The sequence below is a fragment of the Dipodomys spectabilis genome, unplaced genomic scaffold (assembly GCF_019054845.1).
Source record: "Dipodomys spectabilis isolate Male_0828 unplaced genomic scaffold, ASM1905484v1 ptg000234l, whole genome shotgun sequence".
Classification (NCBI taxonomy): domain Eukaryota; kingdom Metazoa; phylum Chordata; class Mammalia; order Rodentia; family Heteromyidae; genus Dipodomys; species Dipodomys spectabilis.
Genome location: NW_024870911.1, coordinates 11,699,472 through 11,710,154, shown reverse-complemented (window position 1 = coordinate 11,710,154; position 10,683 = coordinate 11,699,472). Strand labels below are relative to the sequence as shown.

Sequence of the window (10,683 nt, the reverse complement as noted above, 5' to 3'; positions counted from 1 at the left end):
ATGTTGAACTAAGAACGAGAGACAGGACAGTGCCCCTATCTTCAAAGCTCTCAACAATTCTGCATAGGTCCAACTGATTTGTAATAATTTGATTCCCTACCCAAACAGTTACGGCAATATCTTTTTTTTTTTTTTGGTCAGTCATGGGGCTTGAACTCTGGGCCTGAGCACTGTCCCTCAGATCTTCAGCTCATGGTGAGTGCTCTACCATTTGAGCCACAGTGCCACTTCCGGTTTTTCTGGTGGTTTATTGGAGTTAAGAGTTTCATGGACTGTCCTGCCGGGGCTGGCTTTGAACTGGGATCCTCAGATCTCAGCCTCCTGAGTAGATTTATGCTAATCATTTTTTTCAATTGTGGGGTTTGAACTTGGGGCCTGGGTGCTGGAGCTTTGCTCAAGGCTACTGCTCTATCACATCAAGCTATAGTTCCACTTCTGTTTTGTTCCTACTCCCCCTCCCCCCCAGTCCTGGGGCTTGAACTCAGAGCCTGGGTCCTGAGCACTGTCCTTGAGCTTCTTTTTGCTCAAGGCTACCACTCTTCCACTTGAGTCATAGCACCATTTCCAGCTTTTTCCGTATATGTGGTACTGAGGAATAGAACCCAGGGCTTTCATGCCTGCTAGGCAAACACCCTATCACCAAGCCACATTCCCAGACTTGCTAATCATTTTTGTAACTGTTTATGTCAGTTTCAAGATGTTTGTAATTTTTAGTCTGAATGACAAAGGACATTGCCACCCTCCATATGGAAGTTTTTTGAGGACACAGCATGTTTTGGTAGAACTTAAAATTTGAGGTTACTAAGTATTTTTCTTTTGTTGTATTTAGGATGCTTTTGACTAACACTTTCCTGAACCATGTGTATAGTAGAATAAGATAAAATAATTCTGGCAAAAATGTTTCTAACATTCAAAAAATTTTTTTGTCTGTGTTGGGGCTTGGGCGTTTGCCCCTGCATACTTTCACTCAAGGCTAGTGCTCTACCACTTGGAGCCACAGCCTCACTTTTGGTTTTTTGGTGGCTAGCTAGAGATAGAATCTCATGGACTTTCCTGCCCAGGTTGGTTTTGAACTATGATCCCCAGATTGAGTAGCTAGGATTATAGGCACAAGCCACCAGGGCCCCACTCTTTCAGATATTTTGATAGGTGCTACCTTGTAGCTAAGACTCAAGAAGTGTGAAGGACTTTCTCCCAGTCTTGGAGAAAAGGGAAGCCATCTTTACCAAACTGGGAGAACTCCTCCTCTCCTATTCCTTACCAGGTCCAGGTCCTAATGCTTTTGGTTCTTCTACTGTGTGTGGAAGTTAATCCAACTAATCTGGCACAGTTCCTATGTCAAAAATCCACCTCATAGTCTCATAAACTTACAATTCATCTACTCATTCAACAAACGCTTGTAGAAGTGTCGTGAGTAAAACCAAAGGTTCCTCTGTGCATGGAGCCTGCTACTCAAAGGGAACCGAGAGCCCAACAGCAGCACCCATCTGTAGCGTGGCTCCCAAGACCTCTCTTCTCTCCGGGCTCGCTCACCAGGAACCGGGAAGCCAATGCCGTCGACTCCCACGGTAGATTTCCTTTTCAGGAGTCACTGCCCCATGTCAGAAGCCTGGGAAGAAGAGGTCAAGGTGTGGACGGCTCCCGGGGATGGATGAATGGCCGGCATTTGGAAGAGCAGGGGCGAAGAGCGACGCCCGAACCCTAAGGCCGGCAGGCTCGAAGGCGCGCGGGGGCTCGGAGGTGAGCGTCCGGCCAGACCGGGCCGCGGGAGAGAACTGCGGGCGGCGCGCGCCGCTCAGGTGGCCGCTTCCCGCTCAGGTGAACGCACCCCGCGCCTCCCATTGGCCGAGACGCCCGCGGCGCTGGGCGGGCGACGCAGCCCGGTCTAGTTCAGGGTCTAGGGCGGCGCGTCACTTCCGGTAGCGCGGAGCTTGTAAAACACCCTGGAGAGAAAATGGCGGCGGCAGCAGCGGCTTCGGCGCCTCAGCAGCTCTCCGACGAGGAGCTTTTCTCTCAACTCCGCCGTTACGGCTTGTCTCCCGGTCCCGTGACGGAGAGCACCCGGCCGGTCTACCTCAAGAAGCTGAAGAAGCTTCGAGAGGAGGAACAGCAGCAACAACACCGGTCCGGGGGCCGCGGCCACAAGACGCGGAACAGTAATAACAATAACACGGCGGCCGCCACGGTCGCGGCGGCGGGTCCGGCGGCGGCCGTGGGCATGGGGATCCGGCCGGTGGCGGGCGATCTCTCCTACCTGCGGACCTCGGGGGGTCTGGGCCGGTTGTCGGCCTCAGGCCCGGAGAGCCCCGTGGCGGGGCCCGGCGGTGCGGCGGCCGCCCCCGCGGCTGGCAGCAAAGTGCTGCTGGGCTTCAGCTCGGACGAGTCGGACGCCGAGGCCAGTGCCCCGGACCAGGCTGGCGGCGGCGGCGGCGGCGGGAGCGGGGCTGGCCGGAGGGACCGGGCTGCGCTCCAGTACCGCGGGCTCAAAGCGCCGCCGGTCTCCCTGGCCGCCGGCGAGCTGACGAACCCCAACCCTGCCGAGCGCAGGAAGCCCCATTCGTGGTGGGGGACCCGGAGGCCCGCGGGGCCAGATCCGCAGATCCCGTCGGGGAAAGACGGCGCCGGGGAGGACGTGGAGGAGGACGGGGAGGACCGCGAGAAGGGGGATCCCGAGGCCGAGGAGCCGCTCTGGGCGGGCCGAGCCGTGAACGGCAGCCGGCTTCTCCCGTACTGCTGTCGGGAAAACTATTCGGACACGGAGGAAGAGGAAGACGACGACGTGGCCGCTGCCCGGCAGGTATTACTCAAGGACGACTCCCTTTCCCGGCATCGGCCCCGAAGGAGCCATAGTAAGCCCCTCTCCCCGCTGACTGCTAAATCAGCCGGCAGCCGGCTGGAGACCTCGGCTCCGGGAGGGGGAGGACTGGCGATGAATGACAGGGCGGCGGCTGTCGGGAGTCTAGACAGGAGCCGCAACCTCGACGAGGCGGCTGTGGAGGCGGGAGGGGGAGAAGGAGGAGGAGGAGGTGGTGGTGGCTGCGATCAAGTGGACTCCAGCCCCCTTCCTCGGTATCGCGTTGGCGCTAAGAAGCTGGCTCCGACCCTGGCCTCGCCGCCGCTTCCTGACCTGGACTCCACCTTGGATGCAGCAGCCACAGGCTCTCTTCTGAAAACCAATAACCATATCAGCAGCGGGGCCTTCAGTATGGACTCCCCCAGGATGTACCCCAACAGCCTCCCTCCCAGTTCCACGGTGGCCGCCCCCGCCTCACTCAGGATCAATCACGCCAACCACACGGGCTCCAATCATACCTACTTGAAAAACGCGTACAGCAAACCCAAGCTTTCCGAACCCGAAGAGGAACTTCTGCAGCAGTTTAAACGCGAGGAGGTGTCACCCACTGGGAGTTTCAGTGCTCACTACTTGTCCATGTTTCTCCTAACTGCTGCCTGCTTGTTTTTTCTAATACTGGGACTGACTTACCTAGGAATGAGAGGGACAGGAGTATCCGAGGATGGAGGACTCAGTAAGTATTGAACCCAGTGGGTCAGGTAACCGAGGAACTTTGCTTTAGTGCACTTAGCCCATTTTACATGAGGTCACCTTTACCTGCAAGAACGCGGTTAACGCCACTAAAACGCAATGCATGTGTCATCTTCCTTTAAGAAGCAACAGTATTACCATTATCAGCATGATAATGCCTCTTAAGTTTTTCTGCATAATGTATTGTGAAATTCAAAACAACTCAGAACAAAATGTTACAAGCCTGTTACAGAAGGCATTTGCCTGTATGTGTATGACTTAATTTTCTTTTAGCCTTAAATAACTGCTGGTGCCAGTTACTCATGACTTGAAACATTACACGTTGTCAAGCAGCATTATAAATGCAGATTCCCCCTCCCCCCCATTTGTTTTTTGATTTCTAAAAGGCAATGTAATGTCTCCTGAAGTTTGGGTTAAATAGTTTGTGGAATGCAGTATATGTATGGTAGTTCTGTGATTAGAAGAATTAAAAACATAGCAAGATGTAGCTCTCAATTGGTTTCCCATCCAGAGTACCTTCCTTCCTTATTAAATAAAAAGTTGTAGAAGAGCAATGCAGGAACTTCTAGACAGATTTGTTGGACAGTTTTTAGGCCCTGCAGTTTGCCTGCTAAGTGACTATAGGCAGGGATACTCATTCACTCATTAAGCTAGCATCTTCCTCTATTTTGAGCTACCAATACATAGCTGTCATAGTTAAATTATGTCTTTAACCACAAATATAGACCATCTTGTGTTCTGTGAAGGAAATCACAGTGGGGTAATTCGTGTGCACGACTTTAGATTTAGATTGGATGATCAGAAGAAGGTACTATTTGAGGAGAGAGAGAGAAGAAATGTAAATAGCCTTGAAGAGAAACAGAACAGAACATTCTGGGCAGCGATTACAAGGGGAAAGGCTTTGAATTAAGCAAGAGCCCTTCTGTAGATTAGTGTAGTTGGAACTTTTCTAATCTATCTCACAATGCTAATAACTAAGATGATGCTCATGAAAATTGAAAGAAAGTGAGTTAGTGTATAATAAATTTCTACATGTCTCTTGGTTTTAATTCCTTTTCTTCCTCTCCTCTGAAGATTTCTTGCTGCTTTCTTCTAATGTGAATTCACTGTTCATGATTTGTATTTATAAAATTGGCTTACTATATATTTTATTTCAGAATGGAGTGAAAGATTCAAAATCATGTAAGTTTTGATTAGATATAACCAATTGTAAGATAGTCAAATGATAGATTTTTACAATATTGCTCAGTTACAAGAGTTGAAAGCACAGTGAAATCTAGCTCTTAACTTTAATTGGTTCCCTGAGAGCAAGAGTGATGTGTCCTGTTCCAGATATTTGTGAGGGGAAAAAATAAGGGCAATACAACAAGTAAAGTTCACAGTCATTAAATGACATTACCCATCAGCAGTACCTAGCTGCAGCTGTTTGTTTCTCTAAAACTACATGATCTGGTCATTTTCTGTGAGTTAAGTGCACACATTGTCTCATTTAGTCTTATCTCACAGACACAGATGGTATTAGTCTTAATTTTTGAACAAGGATGATGAGACTCAAGTTAGGAAATATATCTCCAATTGAACAGTTAGTGAGTGGTAAGACCAAGATTTAGTCTCAGAATTTTTTCCAGTGATAAAGCTAATTAGCACTCTTGTGAATCATTTGTAGAGTGTTTTCTAGAAAAGAGGATACCATTATTAAGAACAGAATTGAGCATTTGGTAGGATTTTATCTAGACTTAATGATGAATAAATTCTCAATGTGACTTTCACATACTTCTAAGCGCTATTAAGATACATGCTAATATTTTGTTATGAAGTAAAATTTCAAGTAGAATATGATAGGAATACCTTGATTTTGTACTCCTTGACATTCATCCGTATGGAAATATCATAAAGTGTCATGGTAAATGTTAGGTAGGGATATTTGGAAAAAACTGGCTCTCAGGTTAAGAAGATAGATATTCTTGGACTTGTGAATGAATTATGATCCTTACCCTCTAAGCCTCATTTTTATATTGATAAACAGGAACAATAATATCTGCTGTTGCTGAGGTTGTTTGTTAAAACAAGGTGGATATTGAAAGGCTGAGATGAAGTTTGATGTATTTCTACGAAACTACTTGTCTGTAAATGAGTTTTAGTAGTGTACTTCTATTACTATTTAATGCTTAATCTGCATTTACTCCATCAAGTACACATTGTAGAAATAGATGCAGAAGTTGGAATCAGTATAGTGATATCCTGCCAGCTACTGGTGGCTCTTGCCTGTAATCCCACTTACTCAGGAGGCTGAGATCTGAGGGTTGCTGTTTGAAGCCAGACCCGGCAGGAATGTCCATGAGACTTTTATATCCAGTTAACTACCAAAAGCTGGAAGTAGAGTTGGCTCAAGTGGTAGAGTGCTATCCCTGAGCAAAATCGCTCAGGGATAGCACCCCAGTTGCTTTCAGGCCCTGCACCAAAAAAAGTACTTATTTTATACTTTTTTTTTTTTGCGAGGGGGGGGTCCGATCCTGGGCCTGAACTCTTGGCCTGGACGCTGCCCTTCAGCTCTTCAGCTCAAGGCTAGTGCTCTACCACTTGAGCCACAGCACCACTTTCGGCTTTTTTCTTTTTGCTTATGTGGTGCTGAGGAATCGAACCCAGGGCCTCATTCATGCTAGGCAAGCGCTCTACCACTGAGCCACCTTCCCAGCCCATCTTATTTTATACTTGATGCTTATGTACCTGATGGAAGGAAGTGCCTGCTAGATGGAAGGAAGTGCCTGCTAGATGGAAGGAAGTGCCTGCTAGATCAGTTAGTCTAGTCGCTAACGGTGTTAGTATTTCAAGAGCCAATGATTTTCATTCCCTATATTTATGTGTTCTGAATCTTTTGTCATATTATGCTTAACTATAGGGCTCATCTGTCAAGTAGTATGTTTAAGAAAATAGTTTTGCTTTGAGTAATAATTTCATGAGATTGTAGGTTATATTTGAGAGTAATCTTTAGTGAGCTTTCATTGTTTAAATTGTGTATGAAATATAAGATTAGTTTTTTTAAACCTTAATCATTTTCTTTGAAAAATTTTGGCCAATATTTTATTAAATTACTTTTACTAAATCCTTCTATATCTGTAAAATTAGGGGATTAGATTAGATGATATTTGATGTCTTTCCTCCAAGGTTTAATATTCTATCTTTGGCTTATCAAAACAACTCAGAGATGAACTTGTAATCAAGTTCTTTGTCCCACAGGTGATCATATCATGACATCTCACAACTCACAAAAAGATGAAAAAAGACATAATAGATTTCTTTCTTAGGCTCCTATGATCATATTTTAAAACTAATCTGTTACAAAATACATAGTTTTTGTAGAAAATATGTGTGGAGATGAAGCAAAAAATGAATGGACCTAATGCCCTTCTGCCAGATTTCTTGTACTTAATCCTGGGAAGGTAGCTCAGTGGTAGAGCGCTTGCCTTGCATGATCGAGGTCCTGGGTTCGATTCCTCAGCACCACATAAGCAAAAAGAAAAAAGCCGGAAGTGGTGCTGTGGCTCAAGTGGTAGAGCGCTAGCCTTGAGCTGAAGAGCTGAGGGACAGCGCCCAGGCCCAGAGTTCAGGCCTCACGACCGGACCCCCAAAAAAAAAAAAAGTTAGATTTTTTTCAAAACTTTCTTAATGTTTCTCTTATAAATATGTGTATATGTATTTTCCTTCACTTCAGAGTGCCTACTATATAACAAGGACTATTTTAAGCAGTAGAGAGAATAGACAACAATATGTAGCTATGTCAAAGATGAAATGTCTCTGTTAGAGCTTACAGGGAAGATTATAGACAAACGTAAGAATTTCAGTTAATGCAAGGAAATGACATTAGTAGTTCTGAAAGATAGAAGCAGAGGGATATGCACTGTCTTCATAGGTTGGCAGACCTCTGTGGAGGTAACATTTGAACTGAGTTCTGAATGACTTGAATGAGAGAGCCCTTGAAAAGAATAGCATTCTGGTAGATATAACAGCAAATAAAGGAACAGACTGTCACGTTGAAAAACCAGAAACAAAATGGCCAGTGTCCCAGGGACATAGTGAGGAGGAGAATGGTGTACAATAAAGTCATAGGTTTGGCATCGGCTAAGCCATAATGGATTTAAAGGCTTTAAAGGAGTCTAAATTGTATATGAATCATACTAAACATATTAGACAACTTGTTTCTTTCCCCTCCCTTTTTCTTTTTGGTTGTACTGAAATTTGAGTTCTGGATGTTAACACTTGGTAGGCTGGCACTTTCCATTGGAGATAAACCTCCAGCTCTGCTTTTTGTTGGTTACTTTAGAATGCAGCAAAGTATAATCCTCCTGAGTAACTGAAGTTAACAGGTTTGAGACACCAGAGCTGAGTGCAACTTGTTTTTATCATGAGCAATTTCTCTGTATCCTAATATTAAGTACAAAGATAGAGTTTAAAAATTGCCGTCTCCACTGGTCCCTTTCTCATTGTATATAAATGCTAAAATTTCTGCTACCATAAAATTGTTGGACTCATTCTCTTTTAGCTCCTCATCAACCAAGGCATTCATTGTATTTTCTCTTTTTCTTTTGGGGGTCCGGTCGTGGGGCCTGAACTCTGGGTCTGGGCGCTGTCCCTCAGCTCTTCAGCTCAAGGCTAGAGCTCTACCACTTGAGCCACAATGCCACTGCCGGCTTTTTTTTTCTTTTTGCTTATGTGGTGCTGAGGAATTGAACCCAGGGCCTCAGGCATGCAAGGCAAGCGCTCTACCACTGAGCCACCTTCCCAGCCCCCATTGTATTTTCTTCTAGCTCTTCACTTAATCCTGTGTAGTTTAGCTTTCTTTACCAACCATTTCCACAACCTGTCTCCTTCAAAGTTACTGCTCATTTTCCTTTCCACATTCCTTGGATACATTCAGTGTATTGCTAACTCCCTTCTTCATGTAACTCCAAACTTCTACATCAATAGTTTTAATTTTGATATTCCCATTTGCCTATGTTTTAACCATCTTTATTCTCTGGAGCGTTATTTTGGTATTACTCTCTTTTAGAAATGTATTTTTTACGTAAATAGTTGTGCTAAGGTTTTTAATGTGTCAACTTATGATTATAGTATGCCTTGATCTGTGCTTAAAACTGCAACTTACATAGCATTTATGTTAGGTATTGTAAGTAATGTAGGGATGATTAAAGAAAAACAGGAGGATGTGTGTAGGTTATATATGCAAATACAGTACCATTTTTACCATGAGACTTCAGCATCTGCAGATTTTGTTGTCTTCTGGTGATTTGGTATCAGTTCTTCTTATGTTAAGGAACTGTGGTACATATATAGTGACTAACTCATTATTTAACTCAGCAAGTAGTTTTTGACTCTGTACCTGGTAAGGATATTAAAAAAGAAACTCATTCCTACAGAGAGAGATTCACTAGAACTGTCTTCATTAAGAACAGTCATAGAAAATAGTTAAGAAATGTATAGGATATTATGTGATGAGTGTTACATTTTATAAAAAGGGAGAATGAAATATGAGCTGAATCAGTCTCAGAGGATCAAAAGCCCTAAATTCCAAATTTGGCCTTTATTCGGTAGGTTGAGAAGTTATAATCCATGGAATATTTGAAGCAGAGTACCCAAATGATCAAATTGGTCTTTTAATGAACAGGTCTTCCATCTAATGTGAATGGCGAAGATGGAGGGAAGGAATGAGGTGATAAACACTGGTAGTATAGAACCTGTAGGATGTTGATAATTGAAAAGAGAATAGTATCTATGAATGAGATAATCTATTTGAATAAAACTATAGTTGGTAAACTATTCTGTCTTTATTTTCTGTATTCAGAATTGGATGACAGAATTGTGATGCCATTTAGAGGAATTAGAGTTGTTGAAGAAGGATCTGGTTTGGGAAAAGATAGTATAGCTATGACTTTATTGAGGATGTGTTTATTGAGTTGTTAAAATGAGAATATTTTGTGGTCTGTTATAGGAACACAGTTCCTAGGCCTTGAGTTCAAACTTCACAACTCCCGAGATCTGTTTTTTAAATGTCATTCCCTGGAATTGTAGAATGCTTCAATTCCATTAAAACAAATGTAGTGTAAAGGGAAAATATAATAAAGTTTTTTTTTAAAGGAAAAGAAAAAAGAACCAAATGAATGATATACTTAATCTTGGTGCATTTACACACAGTAAAAGGCAATCTAGCATTGTGGCTAAAAGCTACTACCTTAATTCCAATACTTTCTTTACTTAAGTACTATCTACTTTATCCTGGGCAAGTTCCTTCTCACTGTTTATCTCTAAAATGTGGTAAGTACTACCACTTGAGGATTAAATAATAGTTTAGCTCATTGCCTGCTACATAGTATTATATATGGGTTAGCTATTATTATGTATTACTATATGCCACTTTATATGCATTATTTAATTCTCATTTAACTACAGATGAGGGTACTGAGGTTTACAATGGCTAGCAAGTTATCTGTAGTTTTTTTTTTTTAAAGCTAGCAAGTGGAAGGGCCAGCATTCAAACCTAGGTTTTTATAGTCCAATGTTTTCTCATACTAGGCTCTGTGGGCATACCTGAAGTTTTTTTTTTTGGTCGGTCATGGGGCTTGAACTCTGGCCTGGGCGCTGTCCCTCAGCTCTTCAGCTCAAGGCAAGTGCTCTACCACTTGAGCTACAGCGCCACTTCTGGTTTTCTGGTGGTTTATTGGAGATAGGAGTCTCACGGTCTCTCCTGCCCGGGCTGGCTTTGAACCGCGATCCTCAGATCTCAGCCTCCTGAGTAGCTAGGATTACAGGCGTGAGCCACCAGTGCCCGGCATACCTGAAGTTTTAAATACAGTGATTTCTGATTTTAAATTCTAGTAAATTTCAAGTTGAGCTTGTAGAAGCTGAAAGTAGACAGATGAAAATCTTAACATGGTCTGTTGTGTACTATATGTTCTACCCATTGTGTTCTTGTGAAGCATGTTTTCTACTGTTAAAACTCTGTATATAACCAACACAGCAATGAAAAATCATATTTATCTAATTTATCATATGTTATTGTGGCTTAACTTGTTTCATTTAATAATGCTGTTTTTGGCTTAATGATGACATACTGTAAAGTCTGTTTCCTAAATGACTTTTCATCT

At 43.5% G+C, this 10,683-nt stretch overlaps 1 protein-coding gene across 1 annotated transcript in view; it reads left to right on the top strand.

Moving 5' to 3' along the window:
* The first annotated feature begins 1,941 nt into the window (after positions 1-1,941).
* The window catches only part of Lemd3 (LEM domain containing 3), a 46,390-nt gene continuing 37,648 nt past the window's right edge, over positions 1,942-10,683 (top strand). Inside the window, exon 1 of the mRNA XM_042698795.1 lies at positions 1,942-3,527. Within this exon, the coding sequence (XP_042554729.1) occupies positions 1,955-3,527 (1,573 nt within the window). The 5' untranslated portion in view covers positions 1,942-1,954. The remainder of the gene's footprint in view (positions 3,528-10,683) is intronic.